This window comes from Terrapene carolina, unplaced genomic scaffold, assembly GCF_002925995.2.
Source record: "Terrapene carolina triunguis isolate 2854851 unplaced genomic scaffold, T_m_triunguis-2.0 Scaffold35022, whole genome shotgun sequence".
In the NCBI taxonomy this organism is placed as follows: domain Eukaryota; kingdom Metazoa; phylum Chordata; order Testudines; family Emydidae; genus Terrapene; species Terrapene triunguis.
The window spans coordinates 10,694,469-10,708,304 of record NW_020699373.1 but is presented as its reverse complement, the minus strand read 5'-3'; the positions used below and the strand labels follow the sequence as shown (position 1 = coordinate 10,708,304).

The 13,836-nt window shown below is 45.2% G+C and overlaps 1 protein-coding gene across 1 annotated transcript in view; it reads right to left on the bottom strand.

Annotated features, from left to right (window-relative positions):
* The window catches only part of LOC113405292 (sorting nexin-30), a 47,631-nt gene extending 40,327 nt beyond the window's left edge, over nt 1-7,304 (bottom strand). Inside the window, exon 1 of the mRNA XM_026646348.1 lies at nt 6,999-7,304. Within this exon, the coding sequence (XP_026502133.1) occupies nt 6,999-7,166 (168 nt within the window). The 5' untranslated portion in view covers nt 7,167-7,304. The remainder of the gene's footprint in view (nt 1-6,998) is intronic.
* Nucleotides 7,305-13,836: the final 6,532 nt, after the last annotated feature.

The window sequence follows — 13,836 nt, the reverse complement described above, 5'->3', positions numbered from 1 at the left end:
CATTCCACATTGGCATAACTCTGTTCCCATTGAAGTCAATAGGAATTTTACTGTTCATTTCAATGGGAACAGAGTTAAGCCAGAGAATCTCACCCTAAAGCTTCTCTTCAGGTATGAGGTGGACAGTGATCAAGGGATGACAAAGAAAGCCAATAAGCGGGGGAGGGGGGGAGATGGGAGAGAAGAGAAGAATTCCACAGAGAAGTGGCAGAAACCAAGAGACCCAAGAAGGGAGAGACCCCAAGGAGAGTCTGGAGCAGACAGCTCAGTTTTAAGGATGGAGACTATACTGTACCTACCCTAACCACAACCTACTAAGCCAGTTAAACAGCAATAATTCCACTGGAAGTAAAGCGATGAAGTTTTAGAAAGTGCCCCTCATTGGGAGCCTGCAAGTGCGTTGGGGGTGAAGTCTGGCAGACAAATGAAAGCACTACAAACTTGCACACTGTTTTGTACTAGAAGATGGACCAGGCCTTCACTTGGGGGTGCCTCCCAAATGTATATGCACAAAGAGTGGCAAGAAGAGTTGTGACTGGGTGTCTGCACCTTAAAAATGCCAAAATCTCAGTTAAGTATGCATCTGTGACAAATCTAGGCATTTTCTGTGACCATTTTATGTGCTATGTATTGCTCTGTACCTATGACCTTGGCATCACTATCCACTATTCATTTTTTCCCCTAGGACATGGGAGATCAGGCTAGGTATTTGAGAAATATGTACATTATGGCTCTCCGGAATGGAATCAACACATTTGAATGGGAGACCTTGGGAACCAATCCCACTGACCAAAAAGGTACACCTCGTTGCAGAGGGAGCTGATCATGTGAATACAGCATGGCGGTGTTCAGAGAACAAAGACAAGAGGTGGCAGGTGATGTGTTAGGAGCTGAGCTCTTAGACGCGGGGCTCTGACTTGGGACTGACAGACAAAAGAAGCAGTGATCGTTTCTACAGCAGCACGGATCAGGGACTGCTCTCTGCTAACCTAAGGACTTTCAGATTCCGTAGGCCAGGTGACCAACTAATTGTGACCTTGTTTTGAAAAGGCTCCCTGATGTCACTGCAAATACTTACTGAGAGCACTGCACCCCCAAGGAACCAGCCTTCTGCAGGAGTCGGATTTAGATGGATTCACTGCAGGGAGCCAGAGAGACAGGGATGGTTGGTGCCCAAAGGCCCAGTTTCGGAGTTATGGAGGCAGCAGCAGCATACAAAGGAAAACGTGTACTGGACAGCCAAGACTGTAGAAGCTGCAGAGATTAACAGACCTTATTTTAAGAGCCAAGATTCTTTCCCCCCCCCCCCATACAGATCAGTCAGAATGAAGGAGCTGTGCCAACGAGATAGGCATCGGAGGCTGTAGAGAACCAATTCTGCAATCCTGTTCCAACATAGCTCAAGATACTTGCAAAACTAAGTTTGTTTTATGCTACTCCAAACTGCAGAGATGATGCCAGATAAAGCAGCACAAAGTGTGAGAGGCTCGTGAAGACTTTCAACCATGGCTAGCTAGGCTCCATTCTTACAAGCTATGTGGTTACATTATTGAACAGCACCTGTGGATTCACAAGTTATCATAACTGGAAATGGCACATGAAGCCCTAAGAGTGATTAAACTGGTGCTGAAAAAAGATAAGGAGGGAGACTTGGTGGTGGACTCTTCAAGTTAGAGCTTCAATTGAGAAGAACAAGGTCAACAAATGGCAGGCCAGTGGCTTGAGCAAGGATAAGAGGCGTATGGAGGCAAAAAAAAACCAGCCGAAGTGTTGCAACAGATAAAAATTTGTCCTGCAATGGGCTACATAACCAACTAGGAGGATATGAGGGAGAAGAGAGCATCTACAAACTCACTAAGGCAAGAGAAAATAATGAGGGATGTGAATCAGTTTGCTTCTATTAGAAATGAACATGGTATATGACAAAATCAACAAAGCCTGGAGTGATAATTTTGAAAGAGTGCTGAATGAGGAGAAGCCAAGGAAGGAACTAACACCACGCAAGCCGAAACCAGGCTTGACAGATTGCATGCAGAAGGAAGAGGTTGCAGAGGCACTTAGGGCCACATTCAGTATGGGTGGATGCACTGAAGTCACTGGGAAGGGAAGGCAGCAAGTATTTTACAAGTCTGTTCAACGATTCTTAAGAAAGAGAATGCTGGAGTGAAAAGCTTTGTGGTGCCCATTTTTAAACAAAGGAGAGAATATACTGTGTTCTAATTATCACCCAATTAAGCTGATGTCATACTATGAAAGTATGGGAGATGATTACTGAAAAGCATTTGCATGGAATGGTTGAAGTTTGAAACTGTCAGTAAGGATTTATGCCAGGAAGAAGTACGATGTATGCTATATTTATCATAAGAATGTCCATAGTGGGTAAGACCAATGGTCCATCTAGCCCAGTACCCTGCCTTTCAACAGTGGCCAGTGCCAAATGCTTCAGAGCAAACGAACAGAACAGGGCAATCATCAAGTGACCCATCCCATCATCCAGTCCCAGCTTCTTGCAGTCAGAATCCTCTAAGAATTCTTATGGAGAAGTTCAGAGAAGAGAGATAGCATCTGAGTATGGTCTTTATAGACATGGAGAGGGCATATGATTGTGTACCAAGAGAATTCAAATGGGAATTTGAGACAGAGAGGTGTGCCTGAGGGATAGGTCCATCTTACCCAGGAGATGTGCAACGGAGCAGCTAGCACAGTCAAAACCAAATGGGACTACAACAGAGAGAGTTTCCAGTAAACATTGGCCTGCATGAGGGGTTAGCACTGAGTCTTTTTTGTTAGCAGTTGTCACAGATGTGATAAGTGAGAATATATGAAGGGAGACACCTTGCTGTTTGCTGATGACAGTCATATGTGTAGAAGACAGAGACCCTGAAAGCCAACTTTGAACAGCAGCATCACAATTTTCAGCAGGCAGGACGTGTAGTGAACGTGAATAAGACCGAGGCTTTGATAACTGGGGGACGACCACCTACCATAAAGGATATTATAGGCAGAGAGCTTAGGGGAGTGAAAGAATTTACATACCTAGCATCAATGGCTGCTGACAATGCTGGCCTCCTGAGTGATGCACAGCATCATACCAAAGCTGCTTCAGGTGCAAATAGAGGGAGATCACCCCAATTCTCTGGGATAAAAAGATGCCAAAAGGCAGACTGCATAAAACTATAATTTGTCCCATCCTAACGTATGGAACCAAGACTTGGCCAGTCACAAGAAAAGAGACCTTGAGGTGGTCAAATGGTTAGATGCTCCTTGATAAGGAAATGACGTTGTGGGGGATTTTGAGTGGGGTCTGAGGCACTGGATTCACCACTCAAGCTACAGGCTGCAGTGACCGTAGACTCTACACTCCAGACCCCACTCAAAATCCCTGGGGCTTACCTTTTATTAGATTTGATGGTGTCGTCTGTACGTGTGCCACAGGGAGAACACACCCTGAGGCTGCTACTAAATACAAATCACAAGCACAGAGGTGTTCACGATTCATATTTAGTCACACAAGTGACTTTGCATACTTCAGTGGGCGTGGTACCCCAGTGCCCTCTGTATACGAGCTACCACTGACTCTCCAGAAACTTGCACATTAAACAAATTCACTAGAAGCTTTATCTGTCAGCAGCCTGGTCCTTTCCAGTTCTGCCAAAGAGAAGAAAGGAGAAGAGCACTGTGGGGAAATAAAGGCAACGAACAGAGTTCTGCCAGCTTCCAGGAAACAGAACTAGGTCTGTCTTTACCTTTTAAGGCAGCATTGCTGAGTGTGGGGTGCACACAACCCTTCTGGGGTGGGGCACAAAACAGTGGCAATGCAAGTTTCCTCTGTACTGTCCAGCCAACATGGCAGGGTTGGAGCTTTCAAAGGGTTTAGGAAGCATTGCTTGAAAGGTTCTAAACAAGTGCATAATCCAACCCCTCAGGCGGACTCAGTAAATTGTCCTATCCCTCTACTAGATAGGCATCAGGATTGTAGGGCTTTTCTGGTTGACATGGAGCAGACAGTCAAGGCTAAATTCAGTTGTGGCATAAGCCCACTAACTGAATGGGGCTGTGTCTACTTACAGCAGGGAGAACTGGGACCCCAATCTCAATTTATACAGAGGAGAGTATTATAGCACTTCATACCTGGCAAATGCATTTTGCTGGGGGTGCAGGAGGCAAAGAGCAAACAAATGTAGCTTCTGTGCACAGATGGTAGTTAGAGGGGTAGTGGAAAGAGCTATGAACCTAGGCCAGAATGGCAGCAGAGTTCAACCACACTTGCATCTTCTTACCCATTTTTTCAAGCCAGTGAATTAGCCTGCCAAGAGATGAAGTCACAGCCAAAGATTAAGACAATCAGGCCAGTCGGCAAGCCAGCAGGCATTAAATTTAACCTATTGAAGTGTTTTGGGAATGGGCATTAACCGCACAAGCGGTTTAAACTTTACTACTACCATAAGATTAGAGTGAGATGCTGCTTATTTAGAAAGCCCCTATATTCTTGCAAAAGGGAAGTCGAGTTTTTCCTGCCAGTTCTGTGAACATTAAACAGAGGAGGGAGAGCTCTGGGACAGAAAGGCAGAACACCCCGACGATATGCTCTCAGATTCATTGTCTTCTGGATTTTACTGCCAAATCCTTCTCCAGATACTGGAGCATCTCGGCTCTTTTCTCATGTCTGACCTACTGGGTTTTTAGGCTCAGGGCATCCCTTTTTATTTGAGAGATTATACCAAAGATATGGCGTTCAGATAGAGAGCTAATTGAGTCTGCTGTTCTCCACTGCTTTGATGTCAGAATATTTTAACTCAGAGACAAGCTTTGAATAAGGCCAATTACTATGAGCATCTATTCCCCCATCACACACACGGCATTTTCAGCAGCTAGCACTCATCCCTACCCTACACAAATGACTCCAGCAGCACAGGTGGATTCACCTGCACTGCTTCCTACGAGCATATTGTCAGCTGGCCTGAGGCTACTGTTGGGCAGAGCCCTCTCCTCCTTCTCCCAACCCCCCCCCCACACCCCAATGATCAGGGTGACGAAGCTCACCTGACCCTCAGCTGCCTCTTAAAAAGATGTGCACCTGCTTGCACTCCAGAATTTAAGGACCGAGTTTAAGGCCCTGTTTACACTAGGGAAGTTCACACCAGTGTAGTTGTGTCTCAGAGCAGGACTTACACCAGTAACATACTGGGATCAGCGATACTGGTGCAGCACATTGAGTTTGCACCACTACAGTTACTTTCATGCAAATGTCCTTGGTGGAGCCAAGGCCGGAGCCTCCAGCCCTTACGGATGCAAAGACATGTTAGTTCACAACCTGAAGGTAAACCAAGGCAGTAACGTCCACCTTAGTGCACTGACAACCTACTACGCAGCTCTGAAGTGTGAGCTGCCCCACGCCATCTCAAAGGGTGCCAACCCCAAAGCCTAACCTCGATAACTTACAGGTCAACTATTTGCCTGCTGGTCAAGTCACAGAAGGGTGACTTCGGCTCAGGTGGGCAAGTCCCCTCTCCTCCAGGGGAGGCACCATCCCCCTCGGAGACAATGAATGGTGGATCAGGGATAAGGGAGAAGCCTCATCTACAGAGAGGAGCAGTGGCACCAGACAGCTCTTGTATGGGGAGGGATGACCGCTGCCCCGCAATGAGAAGCATGGCAGGGCAAAAAGGGTATGCCCAGGGCTCCAGATCACCTCAGTCTTGCCCTGTAGAGAGCTCCACTCATGTGGATTTAGACAAAGCCAGGGGCAGCCACAAAGCCTCCAGAACAAAAGACGGCAGATTTGTAACTGTTGACACCTAGCCCCATCCTGCACAAGTCAATGAGAGCGGAGGATGCCATTCAGAGTTCAGGAAGCGTGCAGCACCTTGTAGGACCAGGCCCTATATTGATCTATTGATAAATTTAGTTTGAGAAAGCTTCAGGCCCACCCCCACAAGCTGCCCAAGGCATAACAACCAGGGCCGGCTCCAGGGTTTTGGCCGCCCCAAGCAACCAAAACCAAAAAAAAAAAAAAAAAAAAAGACGCGATCGCGATCTGCGGCAGCAATTCGGCGGGAGGTCCTTCACTCCCAGGCGGAGTGAGGGACCGTCCGCCGAATTGCCCCAATACCTGGAACTGCCGCCCCTGTCGGGAACGGCCGCCCCAAGCACCTGCTTGAGAAGCTGGTGCCTGGAGCCGGCCCTGATAACAACTATCCAATCTGACCAGATTTCTTTATTCAACTACAATTAAAAAAAAAAAAAAAACCTGCATGCACGCTCAATAAGAAATACCTAACCACTGCAAGAACAAGCAACGCCGGTATAATGCCAGGTCTGCCCAGGAAAGCAATCCATGTTGCTCCAAGTTCCCTCGAGAGAGGAGAGAGTCACAAGTTATTTAGAAACGTAGCACTTCTCAAGACACCTAGACTCCTAGTATGCACGCACACAGGCCTGGAAAGAGAGGGGATGTGGAGACAGCACAGCCGACCTGGCATAGGATTATGGCGAGAAGGGAAAGTGGCAAGGAAAGCAGCTCCAGAGGAGAGGATCACATTCAAATGGATGACAAGCCTAAGGGTAAGCAAGGATAGTAGCGGCACAGCGCTTTCCCCGCTGGGCTCCAGCCTCCACCTCGCGAGGCAGGGATCGATCCCTCATCCCTCATGAGCAATAAAGGCCGAACGCTGAACAGAAGAGGAGCATTGATCACATCCTGCCCGTTTAACCAGCAGCCAAAACAACGAGAGACCGGGGGGGGGGGGGGATTTGCTGGGATTTCGCCTGCTACTCACGTCTTTCCGACCACACTCCCGGGCGCGACCCGAACCCACGCGGGGGCGTGTGGAGGGGGAAGCAGCCCAGCGCCCCTGCTGATGTGTCAATAGCATGGCCGGGGGGCTCCTGTGCACGCAGAGCCAGCTCCGGGATACAAGCGATGCAGCCGGCAGGGAAATAAGCCCCGCAATTCACCCTCCCCAGTACCCCGCACCCCAGCCCGGCCGGGCCCCTACCTTGTCAGCGAAGCTGCGGGGCAGCAGCAGGTCCGGGCTGGGGGTGAGCTCGGAGGCCGCCTCCTCGCTGCTGGAAGCGGCCAGCGGGTGCGGCATGTCCCGCAGCGCCCGGGGCCCGGAGGAGGGCAGGGCCCGGGGGGTCCCCAGCCCGCCGCCCCCGGCCGACATGGCTGCGCTCGGCGGCGGCAGTAGGCGGGCAAGGACCCCGGGGCCCAGGCAGCCGCTGGCGGCCCGAAGCAGAGACCGCGACCGCCCCCGCCCGCTGCAGCCCGGCGGAGCGGGGCCGGAACCCAGCCGCGAACTCCACGCCCAGCCGCCGCGCAGGGCCGGACGCGGAAGATACAATGTAGCCGCCGCGGCAGCGAGGGAGGAACTCCGCCTCCTCCGGCTGGTGCTGCCCGCTCGGGCCCTCCGCCAGCACCGGCGGGGCGTGGCCAGGGGCGGGGCTCGGTGGGAGCGCCACGGGCTGGGCGAGAGGCACCGGGGCGGTTAGATTGCGGATGACATGCCAACCATGTGCGCAGGGCTGTGCGGGACATAATCCCTGGGTCAGGTGCTTAGACTGTAAACTCTGTGAGGGGGGAGGAACTCAGGTTTGCTCTTTATTTGTACAGCACCTGGCACCCTGGGTCATCATTCCTGGTTGGGACCGCTGAGGTGTTGCTCTAATACAAATAATAATAATGATGATCAAACCAAGCAAGCCCTTTTGAAGCCAGTCGTCGTCTGTCTGGTTAGGGCCCCAATCTAGCAAAAATTTGCACCCGGGCTTAATTGGGGACTACTCACATACTTAAAGATAAATCGTTGCCCAACTGGAGACCATGTCAGGGCCATTATGCACCTAAGTATTTTCAAAATTTCAGTGGGAATACTCACAGTGAATAACTGTTAAGGATGTGCACAAATCTTTGCAAGGGGAATCTGAATTTCAGAGAACATAAGAATGGCCATATTGGGTCAGACCAAAGGTCCATCAAGCCCAGTATCCTGTCCTCTGACAGTGGCCAATGGCAGGTGCCCCAAAGGGAATGAACAGAACAGGTTATCATCAAGTGATCCATCCCCTGTCACCCAATCCCAGCTTTTGGCAAACAGAGGCTAAGGACACCATTCCTGCCCATCCTGGCTAACAGCCAGTGATGGACCTATCTTCCATGAATCTATCTAGCTCCCTTTTGAACCCCGTTATAGTATTGGCCTTCACAACGTTCTCTGGCAAGGAGTTCCAGAGGTTGACAGTGTGTTGCGTGAAAAAGTACTTTCTTGTGTTGGTTTTAAACCCGCTACCTATTAATTGCATTTGGTGGCCCCTTGTTCTTGTATTATGAGAAGGAGTAAATAACACTTCCTTATTTACTCTCTCTACACCAGTCATGATTTTATAGACCTCTATCATATCCCCCCTTAGTAGCCTCTTTTCCAAGCTGAAAAGTCAAAGTCTTTTTAATCTTCCCTCATACGGAAGCCTTTCTATACCCCTAATCATTTTTGTTGCCCTTTCCTGAACCTTTTCCAATTTCAATATATCTTTTTTGAGATGAGGCAACCACATCTATACGCAGTATTCAAGGTGTGGACGTACCATGGATTTAGATAGAGGCATTATGATATTTTCTGTCTTATTATCTATCCCTTTCTTGATGATTCCCAACATTCTGTTCGCTTTTTTGACTGCCACTGCACATTGAGTGGATGATTTCAGAAAACTATCCACAATGACTCCAAGATCTCTTTCTTGAGTGGTAAAAGCTAATTTAGATCCCATCATTGTATATGTATAGTTAGGATTATGTTTTCCAATGTGCATTACTTTGCATTTATCAACTTTAAATTTCATCTGCCATTTTGTTGCCCAGTCACCCAGTTTTGTGAGATCCTTTTGTAGCTCTTCACAGTCTGCCTGGAACTTAACTATCTTGAGTAGTTTTGTATCATCTGCAAATTTTGCCACCTCACTGTTTACCCCCTTTTCCAGATCGTTTATGAATATGTTAAATAGGTCTGGGCCCAGTACAGATCCCTGGGGGACACCACTATTTACCTCGCTCCATTCTGAAAACTGACCATTTATTCCTACCCTATTTTTCCTATCTTTTAACCAGTTACCAATCCATGAGAGAACCTTCCCTCTTATCCCATGACAGCTTACTTTGCTTAAGAGCCTTTGGTGAGAGACCTTGTCAAAGGCTTTCTGAAAATCTAAATACACTATATCCACTGGATCTCCTTTGTCTGCATGCTTGTAGACCCCTTCAAGAATTCTAGTAGATTGGTGAGGCATGATTTCCCTTTACAAAAAACATGTTGACTATTTCCCAACAAATTATGTTAATCTGTGGTCACCAGTAATTGTAAAAAAGAGACTATCAAGGTAAAAATCATATATTTAACAAATGCCTTTTCTGTATTTTGGATAAAATTTCAGATTCCTAAAACATAAAATATATGATACCCTGAACTCAATTCTGCTCAACAAAAATCCCATGTAATGTAATGGGAGTAGCAATAGGTCCCCTTACAGGTAATGTGGTCCAGTGGATAGGGCACTGCTCAGGGACTCAGGAGACCTGGTGGCCTCAGTGAAGTCAATTGACTTCAGTGTGTCCAGGATTTCACTCCTAGAGTCTACCGCTGAGTTACTATAGTATCTCAGGCAAGTCACTTCACCCCTCAATTTTCCTTTCTCCATCTTGTTTATTTAACCCCTGATTCTGTAAAGACTTATGTATGTGCTTAACTTTATGCAGCTCCATTGATATACAGTATCTGGGCCTTAGACTATAAAAGGAGCTGGTATTAAAAACCAGGAAAATGTTTCTCCTTTTTTTCACTGAAAATTCCAGATTTTGAAGTGTTGTAACCAGCTCTGTATCTGTAGAGTATCTAACACTGACATGTGTATTTGTACAGAGCCTTGCACAAATGGAGCCACTAGGTGTTTCTGTAATAAATAAAAGAGTGCCCTTTTCAATATTTCTCCTTTGTTTACTTTCACTCCACTTGAACATTGATACTAGATTAGCATGACAGGGTACATCCACTATGCCCCTACCTCTTCTACAAACACAAATGGCTCTGAAACCATTTTGCTCTAAAAATCAGTATATACTTTATTTACAGTGTCTAATTCCCCCCACCAATACATATCAGCACACCTTTGCTGAGGCCTTTACCAGAGAGCAGGCTAATTAGCTCATTGACTTCCAAACCCTACTCTGGCCTAGTAATGGGGCACATCTCCTGACCAGTTAGGCCTGAGGACTGGAGACTTTTCAAGCTCTATCACTCAGCGGCTCTGTCACCACTAGTCAGTTTCACCATCAGGTAATGTATTTGACTTCCCTGCAAAGGAACACTTACATTTTTTTTAAATTTGCATTTTTAAAGAAAATATATTTGATATTTTTCATTTATATTAGTTTTTGTAAAAAGTTTTCTTTTTAGAACAAACTTAAATTGGGACGATTTAACTCAGCCTTTTTTATATGCCTATGCACCTTTACCCATGAGCGATTTGTGTGAACTTTCATAACTAACCAACATAATTTGGATAGCCTGTGTCAAAAATTCAGAGAGAATTTAGCTATCAATGCATAGAGTTAAAAATGTGCTGAAAGCTTTTGAATAATTAATGAATGGGGGAAAATTGCGGTCTGTTTTCAAATATTCCGCGAGCAGATAAAGAAGCTACATTTGTTGGATAAATCGTTATTTGTTCAGCACTAATTAGATGTAATAGAGTAGTATGTTATGGAGAGAGGATCACTATTAAGCAAAACTCTTCTGATTATAATCCCTTTAAAATCTTACAGTCTAGGCTCCTGATCCTGCAAGCATTTATGCAGGTATGTAATTTTTTGCATGTGAGTAGTACATACTGACTGTGTAAAGTTAAGCATGTGAGTGTTTACAGGTTTGGGCCTACATAAATATGGCAGAGGTATAAATATAGGAATAGGAGCACAATCCACATTCATTACACAAGGAAGTGCTGTTTTGTGAAGGAAAAGCTATGAAATATATTTTCTTTAAAAATGCAAATTTAAAAAAAATGTAAGTGTTCCTTTGCAGGGAAGTCAAATACATTACCTGATGGTGAAACTGACTGGTGGTGACAGAGCCGCTGAGTGATAGAGCTTGAAAAGTCTCCAGTCCTCAGGCCTAATTGGTCAGGAGATGTGCCCCAGTGGTTTGAGCATTGGCCTACTAAACCCAAGGTTGTGAGCTCAATCCTTGAGGGGGCCATTTAGGGATCTGGGGGAAAAAATTGGTCCTGCTAGTGAATACAGGGGACTGGACTTGATGACCTTTCAAGCTCCCTTCCAGTTCTATGAAATAGGTATATCTCCATACATTATTTTAAATTGAATTCCTACTATAAATAACTTTATTATTATTTAATATTTGTTGTGATAGCACTCAAAAGGCCCCAGTTAGAATCCAGTTGCCATTATGCTATGTGTGTTGTACTATATATCTTGCTAGCTATATATTTTAAACAACTGTTTCAGAAAAAAACCCAATACCAATACCATGAATCATCTCACACATATCTTAATAGACTCTCTAAATTATTTTCCTATGTAACTAACATCTACACAGATGATGTGGAAACCACTGTGATCACCCATTGGGCAGGTTTTCTCATCTGGCATGCTTTTTGGGAATTAGTTTCCTTCGGGTGACCTCAGAGGAGGATTTGGGCAACCTTGGACTCCAGACCTCTTACCAGAGGCTTACCAGTTAGCAGCAGTTCTTCTCATCCATTCCTTCAATCACAGTCACTGAGTAGAGTTACCAGTTCCAGATCAAATCTCCAAATGAAGCATGCACGCAGTGATTTCAGAACTTGCCTCTCTGGGGCAAAATTCTGCTCTTAATTACACCAGAAAACCATTCTCATTTATACCCATCTATCCAGGCATATTTTAATAATCACATCCACCACTATGCCTGAGCAACCGGTTTGTAGAATGATGTTGTGAGGTTACTACTTAGTATAATTCCCCAGCACATGGTTAAAACTCAGAGCTCCATCGCAATGATTTATTTATTGGTCTAGAGAATGTAGTATGTGCAAGCAATGTATTTTTCTGCCTCTCTGCTTACTAATCTCATTTCTGTAAGTTGCCTGGACTGTGTCTAACCGGATCTGATACATGTCATCCTTATCCTCCTATCTGACACTAACTACTGAGGAAAAGGAGTCTTTTAGATCCAAACCAATTTTTAAAGTAATAAATTGTCTCACTAGATGCAAGAAGATTTATGAACTCCAGGATACAAACAGGCTGAAGTCTTGTTGGAAGAAATGTAAAGGCACTTAACATGGGCCTCCCTGACTCAGACAAACAGGCAAATCTAGCTATAGTAAGACTCAGTTGTAGGTCCATTCTGCATCTGTTGTATAATAAAATCAATTGTTCTTTCTATTTGTGCTATATCTGTTTCTCTTCCTCTCTGTCCCATGCCTGGAGTTTAGTAGTGGGTAGTGGGTAGCTCTTGACATAGGAGACAGGTAGTTTTATTTGCATAAAAGAATATAGCAAACTCAGGGAGTTGGCAGGTAAGATCCCACGGGAAGCAAGTCTAAGGGGAAAAACAACTGAAGACAGTTGGCAGTTTTTCAAAGAGACGTTATTAAGGGCACAAGAGCAAACTATCCCACTGCATAGGAAAAATAGGAAGTATGGCAAGAGACCACCCTGGCTTAACCAGGAGATCTTCGATGATCTAAAACTGAAAAAAGAGTCCTACAAAAAGTGGAAACTCGGTCAAATTACAAAGGATGAATATAAACAAATAATACAAATATGTAGGGACACAATTAGAAAAGCCAAGGCACAAAATGAGATCAAACTAGCGAGGGCCATAAAAGGAAACAAGAAAACGTTCTACAAATACATTAGAAGCAAGAGGAAGACCAAGGACAGAGTAGGCCCATTACTCAATGAGGTAGGAAAGACAATAACAGAAAACGTGGAAATGGCATAGGTGCTTAATGACGTCTTTTTTTCGGTTTTCACCAAGAAGATTGGTGGCGATTGGACGTCTAAAATAGTGAATGCCGGTGAAAATGAGGTAGGATCAGAGTCTAAAATAGGGAAAGAACAAGTCAAAAATTACTTAGACAAGTTAGATGTCTTCAAATCACCAGGGCCTGATGAAATGAATCCTAGAATACTCAAGGAGCTGACAGAGGAGATATCTGAGCCATCAGCAATTATCTTTGAAAAGTCATGGAAGACGGGAGACATTCCAGAAGACTGGAAAAGGGCAAATATAGTGCCCATCTATAAAAAGGGAAATAAAGCACAACCCAGGGAATTACAGACCAGTCAGCTTAACTTCTGTACCCGGAAAAATAATGGAGCAAATAATTAAGCAATCAATATGCAAACACCTAGAAGATAATAAGGTGATAAATAACAATCAGCATGGATTTGTCAAGAACAAATAATGTCAAATCAACCTGATAGCTTTCTTTGACAGGGTAACAAGCCTTGTGGATGCGGGGAAGTGGTAGATATGGTATATCTTAACTTTAGTAAGGCTTTTGATACTGTCTCGCATGACCTTCTCATCAACAAACTAGGGAAATACAACCTAGATAGAGCTACTATAAGTTGGGTGCATAACTGGTTGGAAAATCATTCCCAGAGAGTAGTTATCAGTGGTTCACAGTCATGCTGGAAGGGCATAACAAGTGGGGTCCCACAGGGATCGGTTCTGGGTCCAGTTCTGTTTAATATCTTCATCAATGATTTAGATAATGGTATAGAGAGTACACTTATAAAATTTGCGGACGATACCAAGCTGGGAGGGGTTGCAAGTG